Source organism: Uranotaenia lowii, chromosome 3, assembly GCF_029784155.1.
Source record: "Uranotaenia lowii strain MFRU-FL chromosome 3, ASM2978415v1, whole genome shotgun sequence".
Taxonomy (NCBI): domain Eukaryota; kingdom Metazoa; phylum Arthropoda; class Insecta; order Diptera; family Culicidae; genus Uranotaenia; species Uranotaenia lowii.
In genome coordinates, this window is record NC_073693.1 from 12,657,365 (window position 1) to 12,680,046 (window position 22,682).

At 33.0% G+C, this 22,682-nt stretch overlaps 1 protein-coding gene across 2 annotated transcripts in view; it reads right to left on the reverse strand.

The window, feature by feature from the left end:
* Positions 1 to 22,682, reverse strand: part of LOC129750899 (E3 ubiquitin-protein ligase AMFR-like) — a 135,030-nt gene that overhangs the window by 61,462 nt on the left and 50,886 nt on the right. For both annotated transcript variants that reach the window (XM_055746067.1, XM_055746066.1), the window contains exons 3-4: positions 7,344 to 7,436; positions 80 to 163 (exon numbers count right to left, since the gene is read on the reverse strand). In XM_055746067.1, the coding sequence (XP_055602042.1) occupies positions 80 to 163; positions 7,344 to 7,436 (177 nt within the window). The remainder of the gene's footprint in view (positions 1 to 79; positions 164 to 7,343; positions 7,437 to 22,682) is intronic.

Genomic DNA, 22,682 nt, shown 5'->3' on the forward strand with positions numbered 1-22,682 from the left:
AGCTTTATGCTATGTACTCAAACCCATCCTTTAAAAAGTTAAATTTAGAAATTCCACTATCATTACTGAGCAAACTTACCTCATGAAGGTACTGCACATTGACCACGCCGAACACAAATATGAATTTGTAGAAGATAAAGTTCCAAAACTTGTCCTTCATGTGCTGCAAAGAAAAACAAAACAAAAAAGTATCATAAGACGGATATCCAATAAACAAATCATTTATCTTATTAAGGATCGGTTTCGATCGTTAAGGGGGGGGTAGGGTCTAACACTTTCAAAAAATCGATTTTTTTATTTTTTTATTTTCTTATTGTAAAACATTTCAAGAATGTTGTGTCAAATTTTCAAGTCAATTGAAGCAAAACTGTAGAAGTTATAGGCCTTTATCTTCTCCTATCTAATACTGCAAGAAAGCAAGAGCAGAAACTTCAAACGCGTTTTTCTCGAAAGCACATTTTTAAAGTCCGTGGACATCGTCATTTGAAAACTACTTATCCGATTCTTTTCAAATTTGGAACATATTTTCTACATATAAAATACCAGACCCCAACGTTTTTGTTTTTTGATTTTTTTACTTTGGGGAGATTTTAGAGGTGAAAAATGGCGGATTTTTAAGTGAAAAATCGTAGTTTTTACTTCAAACAGCCACAAAAATTTCATAAAAATATTTTTAAGTTAAATAAAAACGTTGGGGTCCAGAAAAACATCTATTAAAAATATTTTGCTCTGATTTTTTGACTTCAGATGATTCTGTGCTGAGATACAGTGTCCACCGCAAATCCTGTTTTCTAAAAGGCATCCTCGAAAATGCTCCGTCACCGGCTCATTTTTCAATATTATTCTACGAAAAAATTACTAAATGTTCTTTTAACAATGGTTTGTATAATGCAAAAAATTTGAATACATTTGTTTGAACGATAGCTCTAGAAAAAAATCGTGAAAATGGTGTTTTTTTATACCCGTAAGACCCTACCCCCCCCTTAATATCGGGATCAGTGAAGGTAATCATTTTGCGCGTTCAACATTATGGATGATGAATTGCCGGGTTTGGCTTTCGAAGGTTTACAAATTCGGACACAGCTCGCGAAGTGATTGGATTGAATTGGGGGGCCGGACTCGCTTGAGCTTAAATAAATTTCAAGTGGCAAAGGTCGCTCACTTCCGAACCACCAGCAGACTTGAGCGTATCACCAAAACTGGACACATGATGTCTAAATTATTTTAAGAAACGATTTCCTTCCCTCTCCAAATCGCTTTCCTGTAGCCCCGAAATTCCTACCGTACCGTCGTTTAAATACTTAATCTGTGAGACTACAGTCTGTATAGAATCCTACTGCACTGACCCATATTTGGTACATATAAAGTTTGTTGTTGTGTGGATCCATATAAACAGTCGATCGGATTTCCTTCCTCTCGAGAAGATTGAAACGCTCACTCGAGGGAAGCGGATTAAATCGAATTTCGACGACAGTAATATGTCGGTGTTTGATTGATAGCCAGCTCGGTTTGATGCCAAAGGCCGAGTTAAGTGTGAAGCTAAGTTAAGAACTGAATGGAAGTGGGCCAGTGGAGTAGGATTGGTTAATTCATTAAGTTGAATTAGGTTAAAGGCGATCTAAATTGTAATTGTAGATTCAAAACTTTGAAAATCCCATCTCTTCAAAAGTCAGTTTCCTTTAATCTTTTTGCTTCTCAAATTTTTTTCCGTCCTTATTTCGAAAATCTCATTTTAAATTACATTTTTTTCGTTCTTAATATTAAATTTTTTTTTTGAGCTTGAGCTTGAGCTTGAGCTTAGATAAACCGTACATTTCAGTAGTTGCTTCTCCGTGATTGACAAGAACCATCAAAATTGTACATAGATCCAAATAAATGGGGCTTGGGATTAGCTTACCATTTTCTGTGTACACGTTTCAAAGGGTCCTTATCTTATATGATCAATAACGGCGCCGGCCACGTCCTTACGGTTCATCGGGGAAAGGGAAGGATTGTTAGTTCGACTTCCGTTGCTACTAGAGACCGAATACACCTCTAAATCTCCACGGTCGTCACAGGAAGGGTGGTTTGTTAGTGGGGAAGGTAAATTAGATCTGGATTCCCTTTGGGAAGGGATGTGATCAAAGCAAAGTTAAATATTTAATGTTCGTCGCGTCGCACACTATCGAGTTCACCGCGTTTTTATTTAGAGCAAATACATCCTAACGTGGCATTGTCATACACATACAATGTACTTAGCACCGGTGCAACTCACCGAATTTTACCGCGCGTTTATGACGAGGAGAGCAAAACGTCCTAACGTGGCATTGTCATACACGTACAATGCACAATTATATCGCGCGCTTAAAATGAGAAGAGCAAATGGTCCTAACGTGGCATTGTCGTACACGTACATAGCACAATTTTATCGCGCGCTTTAAATGAGAAGTTCGTTCTTAATATTAAATTTTTTTTTTTGAAATTATCTCATTCCTTTTTAAGAAATTTCTCATTTCTCATTTCTCATTTCTCATTTCTCATTTCTCATTTCTCATTTCCCATTTCTCATTTCTCATTTCTCATTTCTCATTTCTCATTTCTCATTTCTCATTTCTCATTTCTCATTTCTCATTTCTCATTTCTCATTTCTCATTTCTCATTTCTAATTTCTCATTTCTCATTTCTCATTTCTCATTTCTCATTTCTCATTTCTCATTTCTCATTTCTCATTTCTCATTTCTCATTTCTCATTTCTCATTTCTCATTTCTCATTTCTCATTTCTCATTTCTCATTTCTCATTTCTCATTTCTCATTTCTCATTTCTCATTTCTCATTTCTCATTTCTCATTTCTCATTTCTCATTTCTCATTTCTCATTTCTCATTTCTCATTTCTCATTTCTCATTTCTCATTTCTCATTTCTCATTTCTCATTTCTCATTTCTCATTTCTCATTTCTCATTTCTCATTTCTCATTTCTCATTTCTCATTTCTCATTTCTCATTTCTCATTTCTCATTTCTCATTTCTCATTTCTCATTTCTCATTTCTCATTTCTCATTTCTCATTTCTCGTTTCTCATTTCTCATTTCTCATTTCTCATTTCTCATTTCTCATTTCTCATTTCTCATTTCTCATTTCTCATTTCTCATTTCTCATATCTCATTTCTCATTTCTCATTTCTCATTTATAATTTCTCATTTCTCATTTCTCATTTCTCATTTCTCATTTCTCATTTCTCATTTCTCATTTCTCATTTCTTATTTCTCATTTCTCATTGCTTATTTCTCATTTCTCATTTCTCATTTCTCATTTCTCATTTCTCATTTCTCGTTTCTCATTTCTCATTTTTCATTTCTCATCTCTCATTTCTCATTTCTCGTTTCTCGTTTCTCATTTCTCATTTCTCATTACTCATTACTCATTTCTCATTTCTCATTTTTCATTATTCATTCCTCAATTTTCATTTCTCAATTTTCAATTCTCTTTCTCATTTCTCATTACTCGTTTCTCATTCCTCAACTTCATTTCTCATTTCTTATTTCTTATTTCTCATTTCTCATTTCTCAATGCTCATTGCTTATTGCTCATTTCTCATTTAGCACATTTCATTTCTCACATCTCATTTCTCTTTCCTCATTCTTCATTTCACATACCTCATTATTCCCTTTTCATTTTCCGTTTTTATTTCGTATCTCCCATCGCTCATTTCTCATCTCTAATCTCTCATCCTTCATCTTTCATCTCTCATCTCTTATCTCTCATCTCTCATCTCTCATTTCTCATCTCTGATCTCTTATCTCTCATCTCTCATTTCTCATCTCTCATCTCTAATCTCTCATCTCTCATCTCTCATCTCTCATCTCTCATCTCTCATCTCTCATCTCTCATCTTTCATCTCTCATCTCTCATCTCTCATCTCTCATCTCTCATCTCTCATCTCTCATCTCTCATCTTTCATCTCTCATCTCTCATCTCTCATCTCTCATCTCTCATCTCTCATTTCTCATCTCTCATCTCTCATCTCTCATCTCTCATCTCTCATCTCTCATCTCTCATCTCTCATCTCTCATCTCTCATCTCTCATCTCTCATCTCTCATCTCTCATCTCTCATCTCTCATCTCTCATCTCTCATCTCTCATCTCTCATCTCTCATCTCTCATCTCTCATCTCTCATCTCTCATCTCTCATCTCTCATCTCTCATCTCTCATCTCTCATCTCTCATCTCTCATCTCTCATCCCTCATCTCTCATCTCTCATCTCTCATCTCTCATCTCTCATCTCTCATCTCTCATCTCTCATCTCTCATCTCTCATCTCTCATCTCTCATCTCTCATCTCTCATCTCTCATCTCTCATCTCCATCTCTAATCTCTCATCTCTCATGCCTCATAGGTCATTCCTCATAGCTTATCCCTCATAGCTCATCCCTCATAGCTCATCTCTCATCTCTCATCTTTTATTCATCTTTTTAATCTAGCGTCTAGCGTCTTATTCAGCATTTTTTATTTCTTGTTTCACATTTCTCGTTTCACAATTCTCTTTCCTCATTTTTAATTTCTCATTCGTTGTTGGTGACTCCTTTCCATTTTTCATTTTTCAATTCTAATTTCGTATTTCTCTTTTCTTGATTCTTTTTACTCATTTCTCATTTCTCTTTTCTCAATTTTCTTGTGTTGTTCATTTGTTATTTCTTGTTCAATTCTCATTTTATTTCTTACTTCTAGTTTTTTTTTGTCACTTATTATTTGTCACTTCTTATTTATCACTGAGTTCTTATTTCCCACTCCTTTCTGATTATTTTTGGTTTCATATTTATCATATGTTGTTGCTTCTTATTTGTTTCCTCTATTGTTTAATTTTTCATATCTCATCTCCCTGTTTTATTTCTTCTTATTTCATTTCCCCTTTCTTATTTGTCATCTCTTACTTTTTATTGCCCATTTTTACTCTGGTCTGGTTTTATTTTCATTTTTAATTAAATTCTAAAATTATTAAATTTTAAATTACAAACTTCTCATTCTTCATTTTCTTTACCGTATCTTCTATCTTCTATCTTCTATCTTCTATCTTCTATCTTCTATCTTCTATCTTCTATCTTCTATCTTCTATCTTCTATCTTCTATCTTCTATCTTCTATCTTCTATCTTCTATCTTCTATCTTCTATCTTCTATCTTCTATCTTCTATCTTCTATCTTCTATCTTCTATCTTCTATCTTCTATCTTCTATCTTCTATCTTCTATCTTCTATCTTCTATCTTCTATCTTCTATCTTCTATCTTCTATCTTCTATCTTCTATCTTCTATCTTCTATCTTCTATCTTCTATCTTCTATCTTCTATCTTCTATCTTCTATCTTCTATCTTCTATCTTCTATCTTCTATCTTCTATCTTCTATCTTCTATCTACTATCTTCTATCTTTAACTTCTGTCATCTATCTTCTATTGTCGACCTTCTTATATCTATATTCAATAGTCTATTTTATCTAAAAATTCTGGCAAAATCCTGGCATTTGATTGCCGACCAAAAATCCGGGGGAATTTAGTGAAATCCTTAAAATTACTCAACACAAATCAAGAGCAAAAAGCTAGAGAAAATGATTTTTTTTATCAACATTTATCAGCAGATTTTTAATCGTAGGGATTTTAGGCTTCCGAAAAACCATTTATGATTATTTCTATAAAACTTGCTAACAAATTTATGTTTTGGACGCAAAAATAAAAAAAAATTAACAACACAGTTTGTTTTTTTTCTGTTTGATTTGGCAAACAAAGTAAATAAATTCTGGATTTTTCAATGAAATCCAGGCAATCGGACCTGAACAGACTTTTCCAAACTCTGTTTCAAATATCCGGACAAACCCTGATAAAACCGGGTTATATGGCAAACTTAGTCTACCTTCTACTGTCTATGTTTAATCCTCCATCTCTCTGAAATTTTAAATTTCAAATTAAATAAATAGACGTACGTGAACGAAATCTAGCAGCTCCGATCCAAAATTATGAAGTTGTCAGAATCTATAGTTGAAGGTTCAACGTAATGACTTAACCAATACATCATAAAAATGAATATAAAAATTTCAATCTTAAATTCTTAAAAAGCCAGAATTTTCGAATGAAAAAAAAAATCTTTTCTTTACTGAAAAAATCGGCCATCTGAGTAACAACTTTTATTCCGGTTAACGTGCTTCCTGCCCGTAAAGCGATAAAACCCTACTTTACGGAAATCACCAGCTTGGAATCTCACGAAACCTGAGGCCATAAACGACACCAAAGATTCATAATCGATTGAATCGTTCGAGAACCACACTGGACCTAACAATATCGGGAATTGAAAAAATATCATCACAGTGTTAAATCAATTTTGCAAACATTCTTAAAAAAATAATTTAAAACTAAGCGTGTTAATTTTTTATTTAACATCGAAAAATTGATAATACAAAAAAAAACCAGACTCAACAGCCCTATCAATCTTATCTAAAAAAATCTCATCAAGCGCAAGTCATCGACAAGTTCCGAATCAGCTCATCAAATGATGCAATATTGTTAGAAAATCGCCAAATTACTATAACCACAGAGAACTATAACCAATCGTACCGGCAAACTGGTGAAGGGGATTTCTCGCATGACGACAACTCGTGCTTATAACCAATTTCGGTGGCAAAAACCAACCGAAATTTAAGTCAGCTTGTATCTCTTTCTTCAGAATATCTTTTATCCGGTCATCCTGAACGTTTCGACTTAGAACGATGAAAAGGCATGAGTAACACCGATACACACAGAAAAACTAAAATATAAAAAGTCAAACAACTCGGATCTAAACTGCCTTATCGCGAATCGAACACTGACTGCTCGCTCAAGTTGAGTTGCAAACAAAACTCCTCTGAGCCGGAACGTCCTTGCGTCAAGTTCAATGCTGAATGATCTAAAATTATCGATGCGCGGAATGTCTCCCCTTGGATTCTTAATTTGATTTAGCTTGCTGATGCTTCTATCAGTAGACGTCGTCACAGCCTATATTGGAGAGATAGGAACGATAAAAATGCAACGTTTGTGCGGCTCTCCCAAATTCAAGCGTTTGAGTTCAGTTCGGGTATAAAAATGTAGTTCAAAGCTGAAAGTTGATTTTAATCGATTCTTGAGTTTAATCGCCCATTATTGATCATGTTCTCTAGGTAAACATTGGTGTTGAAATAATAAGCATTGATTATATTTATAAAATTGAAATTTTTTGTTACAGTTTTCATTAACTTAAAAAAGCTAATCTACCTACACTTGAACTAAACAGATTGTTGTTTTGTTGCGACAAAATTTAAAATGATCTAATTTTACAAAAAATATGTTTATTTGCTATTTCGACTTACCTGTTGTTCCGAAATTCGCAGCTCGCCAAATACGACCTTCTGAATGGACTTTCCCAGCAGAATAAGACAACAGTATGCCATATTTATCAAAGTCTGAAAAGGGAAAATAAAAATAAAAACATTTATAATAAGAGTTTAATAATATATAATATGGATACGTTACTCAAAACAAGACATTATAATCATAACTTTAATGGTCGCCCGGTCGGGATTCGATCAGACCAAACTGAACTGATACCTACATTTTTAAAGAAATTTTAACTTTATGAAACAATATTTTCAACAAGAGACGAAATCTATGTTGTTCTTAAGCCAGAATAAAAATTTGAAAAACCGAAGAATGAACTTCAGTCAAACGTTTTCAACTTTTCCATCTGTAATATAAATTAAACGTGCTTCGATTTCTGTTTTTTTCTAAAATGACTGGCACTCAGATCGGTCTGGTCGAATCCCGACCATAAATGATATCAACCGTATTCTTTCTTGAATTCTATCTTCTTCTTTCGTTTTCTATGTCCTATATGCAAGTCTTGTAATTTTCAGTCAACTTTATTCGATCTTGACCAGCGAGTGGAGGTCAATGTCAAAAATATATCAAAGTCGTCTACATGACCAAGAAACAATATCAGTCAAACAGTTATGTCAATGTTGCATAATATTGATGAATTTCCTTGAATCACACACTGGGATTTTATGTTATTTTTCGCGCAACAATTTGAAAAAGTTTATCTTTTCCTGTGAGAAGAAAAGTCACAGCAATCAAGATGTTGATCTTTCAACTTGGTCATGTTGGCATTGGAATAGGGTGACCAGCGAGTTTCCATATTCAAATTCCCGTTTATCTCCCGGTTTTCTCGAAATGAATTTTCATGATTTTCCAGGTTATATGTACACAAATAAATATGTTCATCAGGTTTTTTGACCAAAAAAGTACACATTTTTATAAAAGTTGAACATATTAATGTGGAAGGACTTAAAAATAAATCCTGAAATTCAAAGATTATTCAGATTACGATGATTTTCGTTGGGATTTCTACAGAATTTTGAGAACATATTCCGACTAATCTTATTCCTTCCTAAGCATTCTTACACTTTATTTATTATTTTTTTCTTCATTTTAAGAGACATTCAGCCTTTGGCTGGTTCGTCTCTGACACTTTATTTCGATTCTCATCACTAATAAAGCTTAGATCTTTTAGAAATGGCCATTATATGCTTGGAAGATGTACGCTTTCAGTCTTAAGTAGAATTTAGATTTCTTCACAGAAACATGAAGTTTCACTGAAATCCGATAAGTGTGTTCGTTTTTTTTATATCTCCCCAATTCAAGAGAGTGGAGTCCCAAATTATTTGTAGAATTTCGTCTAGTGGTTTCTGAGATATTGATTTTCGAATTTAGGTGTCAAACGGCTTGATTTCTTCGCGGTCTTTACTGCATTAAGAATTCCCTATTTTCAAAGGTTTAGAGTTCAGCTCAATTGAAAAAAATATTTTCGGAACTGAATAAAAAAAAATTTCTCGAAGTTTTTTCCTGTTTGTGAACAGTCGTAAACTCTATTAAAAACAGTCATATTATTATATATTTTTTTTAATTTTTTATACTTATTTCTTCATTTAGATGTTTAGGTATATTTTTGTCATTCTATCATCAATTAATGCTAAAAAAGTTATTCACCAAAGCGCAATATAATCAAGAATCAACAGTTATTAAAATTTATTGATTTGAAAAGCTGGCCCAAAATTGTATGGGAAATTTAAAATTCTTGAAATGTTATGCGCTGTAGGCTAAAATTGATCGTAGGCCTAGTAAAAGATCTCATGCCAAATTTGGGCCAGAATGGATCACGGGAAGAGGTCACTTTTTTCCAGTTTTTTTTATTGAATTGTATATACAGATACATTTTAAGCTAACATTTCTCAATTGATCTATGTGTTGTCTTCATTACTATTTCACTTATTTCACTTGAACACTTTCTATTTTATTTTCATATCATATTAGGTCACTCAACGAGCCTGAAGTCTGTATGGAAATTTGAGACATTTTGTTCGAGAAAAGCATGAAGAACCAGTGTTTTATCGATAACTTTGATTCCCTTCGGCGATTTCTTTCGAATTCTTAAAGCCTAAACTATGACGAAGACTGCATTTCGATTCGAGTTAAGATAAAATAGTAATAAGGCTTAAAAAATGCGCCAAGTTATTAAGGGTGATAGGGCTGCGTCAAAATGTTCAACGCAGGGCCAATTCAATAGTGATAAATTTCTAATTGATTTATTTAGAGACGATTTAAAAAAAAGTGATCAATTTCATCCCGCTTGTAACCTTTTGTGCGGACCGCGAAGTTTTTTTTTCAAATTTTCATGCTTTAACACTAGAAGGACCGGCAAATTGAATATACCTATTCGGACCGTAACCAGTCAAAATGACTGGTAAAGGGGAAATTTTTTCTATCAAAATATTTTTAATTTTTTTCTTTTGAAATTATGTTGCTATTAATTCGATAACATTTTTGTTATAAAATTGAAATATTTTTTCACCATGGGTGCCCGGAATCACCTCAGTTTGGCATAGTTGACGAATGCGTGTATGTCATAAAATGAATATGTCAAATAATTATCAAAAAATTGAAACACATTATCAATCTAATAATAAAAATATGTTAGATGGCTATGGTTATTGCCCATGGGTGCACGGTTTCACTTCAGTTTTGTTTTAGTAGATACTTTCTAGCATCCATCGCTCTGAAGTTTTTCAACCCGATGCCTATAAATTATACCTGATATTGTAGGTTTTGAAGCATATTTTTTATATAAGTAGAGCAATTTACCATGGGTGCACGGATTCACCGCCATTCATCCAAAATCAATTTTTTTGCATGTTAAAGGTAAAGAATAAAGACTTTTAAAGATTTAAATGAAAATTTGTGTTATATACATGGTTTTTCACTATGGGTGCACGGATTCACCGCGTTTTAATCAAATATTGGACTTTTTGCAATTTTTTAAAAAGCATTATTACAAATCTTAACTAAACCAAAGTCGAAATCATGTCTTTCATGCTGAGACATAATTATTTAAATAATGATTTTTATTTTAAGCTCCGTTTTTTTCATTTCTGGAAAAGAATATTTCAATTATATCTTGAAATAATTAATTAATTTATTTATTATTAAAAAACAGGTTATTGCCATCGTATATTTATCTGATAAGATCTGATCAACATCCAAGAAATTGGAAAACGGTTATCATGGATCGAGTGAATTTTAGTCGTTATGTCGTGCGACGGAAAACAGTGGAAATAAAAATAATGAATCAACATTGTCAAATGTACACATTGATTTGTTTTTCCTTAAAAGTTTTTCGATTGACTAATGTTGCATTTCAAATGCCTATCATATCTAACTCAAAAATATTTTGTGTTCTGAAGCAAGTTGAAACTTATTAATTTCTATATAATTAACAACGGCGAATTTACAGCCATTCCGTGCACCCATGTTGAAAAATCTTAGCGCCAATGTGGTCTATCAGATAGACTGGCGTGAGTCTAGTCTAGGTATGCCAGGTGTACTGGGTTCGATTCCCGGTATCGGCAAGAAACTCTAGGGTTCAAACCCCGTAAGTTGCCGACAGGTAAGATGTGTTTCCTCTTATAATAAGAATGTTCAATAAGAATGTTTATGTGCCAGTTTTATACACGGGTGCCGGAATACTTGTAAGGGAACTTGAATTGGAAATTTGTCGAACCTAATAATCTAAGAATGCATGTGAATACATACTTGGGCAGAAACTGCGGTTAATTCGTGCACCCATGGTGGATAACAAACATATGAAGAATAATCAAATATAAAAAAATCATTTAAATTGTTCAGTTTAATAGACATAAGGTCTTCAAATTTGAATGAATAAGTACACAATTCATAATTATTTTACTCATACTAGTTCAGTATAAAACATATTTATCACCTAAAATTACTCGATTACTCGAATGGACATGTATTAAAACTTACATAACTTTTACAAATCTTGATGAAATTTCGCCAAATTTTGACAGAAAGTTCTATTATAGTTGAGCAACAAAACAGACCAAAAAATTGGGAGTCACGTGCTTGAAGCGCCACACAGCGGTCGATCCGAGAACTTTTTCTACAAATTTTCATGACTTCGCATCGAAAATCAATAATTTCATAGCGAATGACACACTCCTGCCCACCATAAATCAACTAAGGTTCATTGTCTTGAATGTAGATTGCAAATAAAACCAAAAGCAAGCGAAAAAAATTTATCTTGTTTGAGTTATAGGTTTGTGAATTTTACCAGTCATTTTGACTGGTCACGGTCCGAGTGTCCATGGCGAAATTTTTCTCGCTTATTAAAAGAGCTAAAAAAATAAAAAATACACAGTTTTGAAAAGATTCAAAATTCATGAAAAGTCGTATTTTTTGCTAATTTTAGAGCGTAGTGTTTAAAAGATATTCAACAAACAAAGCGTCCCACCAGTCATTTTGACTGGTGCGGTCTTTCTAGTGTTAACTTACTTCTACAATGGATTGCTAAGAAAATTTATACGACTTGATCAGATATGCACTTATCTGCATTTGCCCTCCAACTGTTAACTTTTTTCTGACATATCAAGCATTTATTTTATTCTGTTCAAGGCATAACTGCAATATGGTTTATTGGCATAACGTAATATTAGAGCTTTTTTTTATTCGAGATACATTTTCCTAATTATTTAACTCCTTCCACTTTGAAAAGCTAAATCCATTAAAGTGTGTCGGAAGAGTGTCAAAAATCGGAATCATGTGCAGCATGATCAAAGGAATTTCGAAGTTCGTTAGGGAAGTCATTATTTTTGTTTCAAGCAAAACTAAAGTTGTATGCTTAAAGTATGCTCAGCAGAAAAATTTGTTTTAAAATTATTCTTTCCAATTCGGCAAAAAGGCTTGTTTTGTAAGCATTAAGATTCTGCAAAAAAAATTAACAAAAACCTCGTGAAATAATTTTTTATTTCTGAACATTGACGAAAATTACGAAAGTTTAATAAAGCCTGGGTGAACGATTTCAAATTTTCAAATTTCCAAAAAAAACCCGAAGGGAGGAATAAATAAAGTTTGAAGTATTTTATGGAAAATTCGAAAAAAATATCAATAAACGAGTTGTGGAAGATGGGAGCTTAATCACCTTTTGTGTTCATTATTTTATTGAATTTTTCGATGCTAACTTTCTACTTGATTTATAGGTTTTTGGCAATGATATAGAATGCAAGTTAGTTGCATACAAGTTTTCGTAAAATTCATTCAAGTTTAATAGTTTTTTGCATAATTTTTTATTCAACACCCTGCCAGAGAAAATTTTAATACTACCGAAACTGTACCTCGTACAACCCCTATTTTAAATCGAAGAAGCGAGTATGTTTGACTGAAATGAAATACTTGAATTTAAACTACGCTGACGGCGTTCAGTTCTGTCTGGTCGAATCCCGACCAGTTATCACTGTGGTAAGCTCCAGAATATTTTTAAATGGAAGTGATGACAAAAAGTATCATCGGTGTTAACAAAAATGTTGTAAGAACGAATGTTCGCAAAGAAGTTACTAATAAAAAAATCAGCGAATTTAAAAATGACAAAGATTTAGTGATGTACCTTTTCAATATCAGAAATTTAAAAAGTTTTGTTGAATTTCTGTTTTCAAACATGTGAATTCGATTTATCCTCCCTTTTTCAGATTGGTTTTTGTCGAAAATTTTTAGTTATAAAAATGACGTGAAGCTCTGCTAATTTAATAAAAAAAATATTTTAAGTGCGGCCCGGCGACAAGGTTGCTCACCCCTGCTTTAAAACTTAGCCCAGTTTTGAAGCCTAATAACTTTTTTTTATCTTAACTTTAATCTAAAGGCAGTTTTCGAATCAAATATTCATCATAATTAAGGCTTTAAGAAAACCCGTATTCAAAGAAATTGGCCGAAGAAGACTAAAGTTATTGATGAAAAACTGGATTTCGTAACTGCTAACGTAATGCTTGCTGAGCGACTCCTTTTTGTGATTTGATCTGGCCCTAATCTGGCATGAGATCTTGTACCAGGCCTAGGATAAATTTTGCCTGCAGCGCATAGCTTTTTCAAAAGTCGGGTCATTTGGGGCACTCTAAATTCCACCGACAGTTTCTTCCTGGATGTGGTATTCTAAGTGAGAAAAACAAATCACAAATGAATAGAAAATTTAAAAAAAATCATACTAATAAATTTTCTCTGCTTTCAACTTGATGAACTCTGAGAAAATTCTGAGATTTATTCTATGAGATGCATAACCGATTTAACCAGCTAAAATTGTTCTATGAAGGGAATTTATCAGGAAAAGTCAGTTTCACGATAGATTTCTAAAAATCGCTTAACACTCTAGAGTCCCACGTTTTATTTTAAAACATTTGGAAAGTCTAAAAATTATTGTATGTCAAAACATACTTGAAATTTCTGAAAATTGAAGACAATTTTTGTAATTACACGATTCGGTACGTATTAATCTATGGTAATATTCTTGTTTTCTGATATCAAGGTGAATATAAAAATGAAGAAAATGCATTGCAGGTCGTCGAAGAAAAAAAAATGTTAAAAGTATTTCAGTCATAAAAATCTTTTCCCTTGTTTAATTCTTCAAATTTACCATCCCATTAACCCTCATCTGTCCCAGAAATTTTTACCTGTTACAGTCCCTGGAGTGTCAATTTGACACTCCAGATTAAAACCAAAATATCTCTCTTGTTTCCCAAGCGATTTTTACCAAATTTATAGTTTCTCAGCCAATATTCAGATACAACACTTCAGTTTTCTGTTATTCGAAGTCTAAGAAAAACATCTGAAATAAATGCTTCGGTAAAAAGATTGTAGATCAGCTACGTAATGCTAAAAAAATCACTCTGTTTCCAAGAGAGCTGAAGTAAGATGCTATACGTTGCACATAAGGATATAAATTTTTTAATTTGTTCAAGATCATAACCACAAAAAATGTAAAAAAGTGGTGTGAAATACGTATTTTTCAATCAATGAATCGTCAAAATTGTTAAAGTCACATCAGATAAATTTTGAAAAGAAGATTGGAAAGTTGATATAATTTGGGAAATTTTTGTATTTGTGTAAAGTATTTCAGCGCTAATTTAATTACACCACTAGAAATCGGTATGATGGATATAAATTTATTGCGGTAATCTTGCGTTAATAAACTCAAAATCCAGTGTAAAGTTTAATTGAAGTGCAAGAAAATCTGAGAAATTGTAAATTAACAAAAAGTCCGAAAAACAGCTACCTTAGAAAATTCGTCAAAAATTCGGTGTTTCGTTTGTTGAAAATGTGAAGATGCAGAAATGTGCCTATTTTCATGAACTTTTCAATTCTTTTTTCAAAATCTATCTGGTGTGATTTAAACAATTTTGACAGTTGATGAATGGTTCATTGATTCAAAAGTACGGTTTTTACATCACTTTTTACATTTTTTGTGGTAATTATCTTGTAAAATTTCAAAAAAAATATATCCTTATGTGTTAAGTATATCTTCTAACTTCAGGTTTCTTGGAAACGAAGTGATTTTTTTTTAGCATTCCGTAGCTGATACAGTGTTATTTTCGAAGCATGTTTCGGATTTTTTTGGATTTTTTTTAAGGTGTTGTAGGTAAATAATGTCTGAGAAAAATATTTGATTAAAATTGAGAGTTTTCCAAAGCTATAAAATTTGTAAAAATCGGTTTAGAAACAAGAGATAAAGCGGTTTTAAGCTATGAGTGTCTAATTGATACTCAAGTTCTTATTAAGGAGTTTTTTTTCCTGGGCTTTCAGGGTGCGTCCATAAAAAGTAATGATGCAAAATTAAAGATCTCAAGGAATTGTTTTATTTGGATGCACCCGAGTTACAAGCCGCCACACTTCCAAAAGTGTCATATTGACACTCAAGAGCGGATTAGGGAATTGAAAAAAAAAAATTAAAAGCCCATAAGTTGGAGCGTGTTCTAAATTCCTTATCATTCAATCGAGATCAATTTAAATTCAAACATATGAGGCTAAAGGAGTGAAATTTTTCTTCAAGTTGCTTCTACATTTTAAAGGTAGCTAAAATTTCAGAAATGTAGAATACATTAATGGTCAACAAATTCAAACTCAAACTTTTCCCATGGGCCTTTTTTATTGAAATGCTTATTTCATAAGAAAAAAAAATTAAATGACTATTGTTTTTTTTTTAATTGAATGTTATTACGCTCAAAGCGATTCCTGTCCGCTGCTGGGAGAAGCTTGTCTTTCAAAAAATAAATCGATTTGAAGCTCAACATCTTTATGCATGAAGAATATCGAACAAATTCAATAAACTTTCGTGATTTTTGGGAATTTTGATATAGTAATCAAATGAAGCTTATATTAGTTTGTAATTGATTTGAATTTATTCAAACAAAATATATTTGGAAACCTAATGGAGAAAAAAATGATCAAATAAAAATTCGTGTCACTAAAATTCGTTATCTTGAAGCTGTTCTTGGTCAAACTCTTATTGTTGATGATAAAAGGATACTTCTAGTCAAACTCGTTTTTTTATGATCGTAGAGTTGCGTTACAGCTATATTGAAAAAATAATAAAGTTATTATTTAAATAAGCTTATATTAGTTTGTAATTCACTTGATTTGAAAAATACATTTGGAGACCTCTTGGAAAGAATTAATTAAGTAAAATAAAACTCGAGTCACTAAAATTCGTTATCTTGGATCAGTTCTTGGTTAAACTCTCGTATGTCCTTATTTTTTATTTAAATTTTTTTATTCTTGACTTAAAAACCTCTTGAAAAGGGGCTTTTTAATATTTAAAAGCGATGTTGATTTAAAACGAGGTTTTATTGCTCCTCTTAGGTTTTTATAAACCTAGAAATTTTTCTTTTCATATTTGATTTTTTTTAACGTATTCTCAGTACATTTTTGGAAGAACGAAAAACGACAATTTTATGTTCTGCTTCCTTTGTTCCTTCCTTTCATCGACAGCGATTTCTCTTAAGAAGAGATATGCGATTTTTTTTGGTAAATTTATGCCTTCCGATCCAAGCCCCAGAGTCAAGCGCCGATTAAACTTCTAATTGAGAACTACCGAACTAGAACAGCTAATTTTCGCCCATTCGGAAGAACTGCACGTCGTTTTCGCGTGAACCCGAGACCTCTGCCTAAGCGTAGCAAATGGAGGCGCCCAAAGTTGAGCAAATCCTAGATGAAGATCGTTGAACCGGGTTCTAGTGGCGGATTTTTTCGTTCTTATTTATTTCTCTTTGTGATCAGTATGTAAGAAAATTAGCAATCGTGCGTCCATAAATTAGATCGACCGTTCCAGCTCAGAGAAGTCAACAAGGCGACTTCTAGGGTTGCTTAATATTCCCTACCTCTTCATAATATGGGAATGGCGCGGGAATCAACCCGAACTACCTGAGTTGTTTTGAGCACAAAGACAGACCAGAACTCGTTTGACGGTCCTCTTCAGGTGGGAAGGTTCCAGCGCAAATGTTCAACAAGTAAAATGGTATGATAATAAAATAAATTAATCGACCGACGACCAGGGTATTAGGTGTCTTTGTTTGGTTTTGAACAAAAAAAATCGAAAAAGAAGCAGTGGGACGAGGTCGTTACCCACTTGTTCAGGGGACAACCAAGCAATTGTGGTTTGTTTTAATCCATCTAGTTCAAAATTTTATAGATAACTTATTGACAGCAGAAGTAATTCTGTGGAAATCGAGCCAGGTGGTTGGTGATGGAAATCTGAAAGGAGGGAATCAAAAAGTACGGCTTTAAAAATCTTTTAATTGGTTTTCTGTATTGCGACTTGTTTCTCAGCTAATCCATCCATACCTTCGGCTCACTTTTTAGGATGCGGTAAGCCAGATTCAGCATTATCACTGGGAATTGATCTGAAAACGGTGATACTTATAGTTTATGACATGGATTAAGCTGAGAGCAGGACTTGTTCTAAAAAACTGAGGCGCAATGGTTGGTTAATATCATTTGTGGGTCCATTCAGACCAGAAATCGTCGTTGAGGGGGCTGGTCCCCAGAAAAACAGGTCCAACCACAAAGCTTTTGTTTGAGCTCCCTCCCCGTGGGATTGAAGGTTCATAAACCGAACCAGTCAGTCGTCGTTAGATTTATGGAAGATCCATTGGAACGAATTGGGTGGCAGTATCAAGAGGGCCGTTTTTGATTGATAGGTTCGCAGAAAAAAAAATGAAAATTAATACTTCCCGGCTTGAAACCTACGTCAAGTTCAAGGTTAGTTGTGGAGAGAAGCTTAAATCTGGAAATCCAATGATTTCAAATAAAAAAAAAATAGGCACAGCATCATCAGTGATTATAGTATCGCCTGTAAAAAAGACGATTAAATTTGACATTTTCAAGAAAATTTTTAATAACACATCGTGCCGCATTAAGCCTATCCCTTTTCTGACCATTACAAAAATGACGGTTAGAGTTGAAAAAAAAAGTAAGGACCAACAAGTCTGAAGTCTGTACAAAAATTTTCATCAAAATATGTTTAATAAAAAAAATGTCCAGATTTGTTTTTCGAAGTTACTTTAAGAAACATAAGTCATTTTTGCATTCTTGTGTTTTTGTAATTTTTGTCATTTTTATTTTTTTTTTTCATTTTAATATTTTGTCATTTTTGTCTTTTAGTGATTTTAGTCGGTTGTACTCCCCGAAAACGTTTGCTCAGAATTAAAACACCCCAGAATATAAATCACCAAAAAAAAACACTTTCCCAGATTTTTTCCTCAGACGAATCATTTCCCAGAATGTTCTTCGCCAGAATGAACCATTTCCCAGAAATTTTTATACTCAAAGCCATAAATTTAGTTGAACAAGTTCAAACAAATGATTCAATCAAAAAATTATTAAGAAAAACTGCATTTCGAATCGTTTAAAATTCAAAAATAATAAGTTGAATAACAAGCAGAAAAATTAGCAAGAGAAAAATATCTGGGATATGTGCCATTCTAGGAAATGTTCCATTCTGGGAAATGGTTTATTCTGGGAACAAAATTGTAGTAAATGGTGCATGCTGGTGAATTTTTTTCTGGAAATTGATTTATTCTGGGGTTATTACCATTCTAGTGAAAATCATTCTGGGCAAAAGTTTTAGAGAAAACAGGATAAAATCCATTTCAGTCATTTTAATATATTTTGTCAATTAAGTCAATTCTTTCATTTTTGTGATTTAGTAATTTTTATCACTATTGTCTTACTTGACATTTCAATTTTTTTACCAGTTTTGTCATGTTCGCCATTTTTGTCACTTTTTGTCAATTTTGTCATTTTTGACATTTTTGTAATTTTTGTAATTTTTCTAATTTTTGTCATTTTTGTCATTTTTGTCATTTTTGTCATTTTTGTCAGTTTTGTCATTTTTGTCATTTTAGTCTTTTTTGTCATTTTTGTCATTTATGTCATTTATGTCATTTATGTCATTTATGTAATTTTTGTCATTTATGTCATTTTTGTCATTTTTGTCATTTTTGTCATTTTTGTCATTTTTGTCATTTTTGTCATTTTTGGCATTTTTCTAATTTTTGTCATTTTTGTAATTTTTGTAATTTTTGTCATTTTTGTCATTTTTGTCATTTTTGTCATTTTTGTCATTTTTGTCATTTTTGTCATTTTTGTCATTTTTGTCATTTTTGTCATTTTTGTCATTTTTGTCATTTTTGTCATTTTTGTCATTTTTGTCATTTTTGTCATTTTTGTCATTTTTGTCATTTTTGTCATTTTTGTCATTTTTGTCATTTTTGTCATTTTTGTCATTTTTGTCATTTTTGTCATTTTTGTCATTTTTGTCATTTTTGTCATTTTTGTCATTCGTGTCATTTTTGTCATTCGTGTCATTTTTGTCATTTTTGTTATTGTGGCCATTTTGGTCATTTTGGTCATTTTTTGTAATTTTTGTGATTTTTGTTATTTTTGTGATTTCTGATTGTTTTGTCATTTTTGTCATTGTTGCCATATTTGCCATTTTTGTCATTTTCATCATTTTTGTAATTTTTGTCAATTTTGTCATTTTTGTCATTTCTGTCTTTTTTTCATTTTTGTCATTTTTATACTTTTTTTTACTTTCGTTGTTTTTAGACATTTTTGTCATTTTTGTCACTTTTGTCATTTTTGTGATTTTTGTCTTTGTTGCAATTTTTGTCATTTTGTCACTTTGGTCACTTTGGTCATTTTTATAATTTTTGTTATTATTGGCTTTTTTGTCATTTTTGTCCCTTTTGTCATTTTTGTCATTTTGGTCATTGTTGCCATTTTTGACAGTTTTGTCATTTTTGTTGTTTTTGCCATTTTTGTCATATTTGTCATTTTTGTCATTTTTGTGATTTTCGTCATTTTTGCGTTTTTATCATTTTTTGTCATTTTTTTCATTTTTTTTTTTTCATTTTTGTCCCTTTTGTCATTTTTGTCATTTTTTGTCTTTTCTGTCATTTTTGTGATTATGTTCATTTTTGTCATTTTGTCATTTTAGTCATTTTTGCCTTTTCTTTCATTTTTGTGATTTTGATCATTTTCATCATTTTTGTCAATTTTGTTCATTTTTGTCTTTTCTGTCATTGCTGTCACTATTGTAATTTTTGTAATTTTTGTCATTTTTGTCACTTATTCATGTTCAGTTTTTTTTTTTACTCTTTGCCTATAAAATCTCGAAAAAAACAGGTTAAAAATTTTATAGGTCAGTCAACAAATTTCGTCAAAAAAAAAAATCAATAACATCCTGATCTAATAAAAACTTTCCGGCAACCATGGAAAACGACTTTTAATCGACAATCGGTCAATCCATTGAACTGGAACCTATTGCAAAAAGCGACAGCTGTCTTTAGCAGCCGACCAGGAAGTAAAGTTGCCACTGCGATAGAAGAAAATACAAAAAAAGGCACCCAGATAGACACACTGAAAAAAAAATCCAAACACCTCCGACCACCTCAGCTTGTCGGCAGTCATGCAGAACGATCCCGAATTACGCAAAAACTGTGCCGCCCCCACTTTGAAGTTACCCCCAAGCTCACAGAACGCTGTTGTCACAAACAAAACCTGCTCCATCGCATCGACAGATAGGCAGACAGTCAGAGAGACTCGAAGATATACCATATGGAGATATGATAGAAAACGAATTTGTTCTCGCACGTCTTTGCCCGCCTTGTCAAGCCAGTTAGCTGGGTCACGTTCAAGGTTCGCCCGGCTTGGTTTAACTTTGCTTAATCGTCGCTGCTGCTCACTGAAATTCAGTCGGGCACCGGAAGAATCGAGTGGTGCATTTTCGAAACGGCGAATGGTGGAACTAAGCTTTTTGCCCTAAAGAAAAAATTGTTCAATAAAGGATGGTTCACGTTGATAGGACCTCTTGAAAAAGTAACCGCGAAATGCGGTTTGGCACTCACTGTACTAGCCTATTCTCGGGCCAACCCAGCCTGACAGCCAGGGTGTGTGGTTTCGAACGCACGAATGCTTTTCTGGAACGTGACTGCAATAGTTGACATTTTTTAACAGTCTCTCAAGGGTGACTATTTTGAAAAGTCTCGCTCGCGCTAACAATAGCTTCTAGAGGCACCCCAGGTTCAAACGGACGTGTTAGTCATTTAAAAGCGAAAAATTAAACATTAAACTTAAGTTGAGCTTCGGGAGTTACCTGTAAAGTCAAATGATAACATCATTAATGGTTAAAGATAAACTTGCAAGGGTTTCCACATAGAAGTTCTAGTTTTTTTTTAATTTCAAAATTGTTTTCTGTTAAATTTAGATGAACTGCTTGAGCGAAATTTACAGGTCAGCAAAATTAAACCAGAAGCATCTACCTCACAAGATCTTATCTAAACCACAGCAAGGTATGCAACGATATGTTATTTTAATTTTTTCTCTTCGATTCGAATGCACTTACTGACTGACTGACTGAGACTTATATTGTGGAATTCGACGTCTTGATCTAGTAGAAAACAGGGCATCGAAGGACCGGTTCTTTCAAGAAAAAGTTGCAAGAAAATTGCTCTTGCGCGATGCTGCAAATTTCTCGTCTAGTCTAGATTCGCGGCATAATGAGACTTGGGAAGGTAACGGTGAAACTACTCAATGTGGTACGGTAGTGCGGTTTTTTTGCAACATCGCTGTCGATGTTGATAAAAAAATGTGTAACAAAATAAATTTTCTAAGAAATCACAATGAATGACTATTGAAATAGACGTAGAACCAGTAGATTCAAAAAATGCTTTTATATTTAATAGTGACACCCCCCTATTCTTTTGTCTCAATCGCATTTGGGGAAGGAAACAAATTGTTAGATTTTATCAAACAAACTGACCCGAAAAGGGAATGTTAATTAAAATTCTCCTGCATTGCGGCCAAACTGCGGCGGCACACCTTTCCAAAACGAACCCAACTTGGCTACGCAGTCAATTGTTCCAATCTGTTTGCTCCAGTCACTGGACTGTTTATTGCATTACTATAACAACATACGTTAATATAAAGACGACAGCCAACTTGGAAAGAACTCCACAGGGGGGCTGGCTAGTGTTCTAAATAGTTACCTAACAAACTTAGCCGCCGAAAAAATCGAAACAAAAAATCGACAAAACGTTACCGGCGACCCCCCGAAGTCAGTTATGCAATGGGTGTGTGGTGAATATGCGTGAATAAACAAACACACTTTGGGTTGAGAAAAATGTATTTGCTAGATTTGTTTTGCTCCTTCCTTTGGCACCGATTAATGAAATCAGCTTCCAGAATGTTTTGAGCAAATTTGTACGACTGCCCAAAGATTATTCGAAGCTAGACATCAGCTGATGTTTTTGTTTATATAGTTCGTACTGTTTGACTTGATTCCGTCATTTTGACAAATTATTTCATGATGGACACTCTGGACAGGACACATCTCAGCTACCAACCAGTGAATAGATTTCTGTTTTTCAATGGTAGTTCATAGGAATGATTTTATATGCAATGGTCTAACTGTCTAACAGTTGATTATATTGAACCATTCAAATTAGGGTAGCAGCAAAAGGGTTCAAATTCTGTTGATTTGCCCAAAAAATAACCTGGAAAAATTTCAGCTCAATCGGACATGATTTAGAGATGCTTCAAGAGCTCAAATTTACCCTAAAGAATTAACCTAACCTTAAAGAATCACATGAGAAAATCGGAAAAATAAAATTTTAATTTTGATGCCAAATGAAGTTATTTTTTAAACATTTGCCCAAAAATCAACTTTCTGGGACTGCATCGATTTTTTTGTCCTCGAGCTCAACGAATCGCTGCAGAAGTTCAAAGCAAGTTTCAATAAACCCTAGACAGCCAAATCC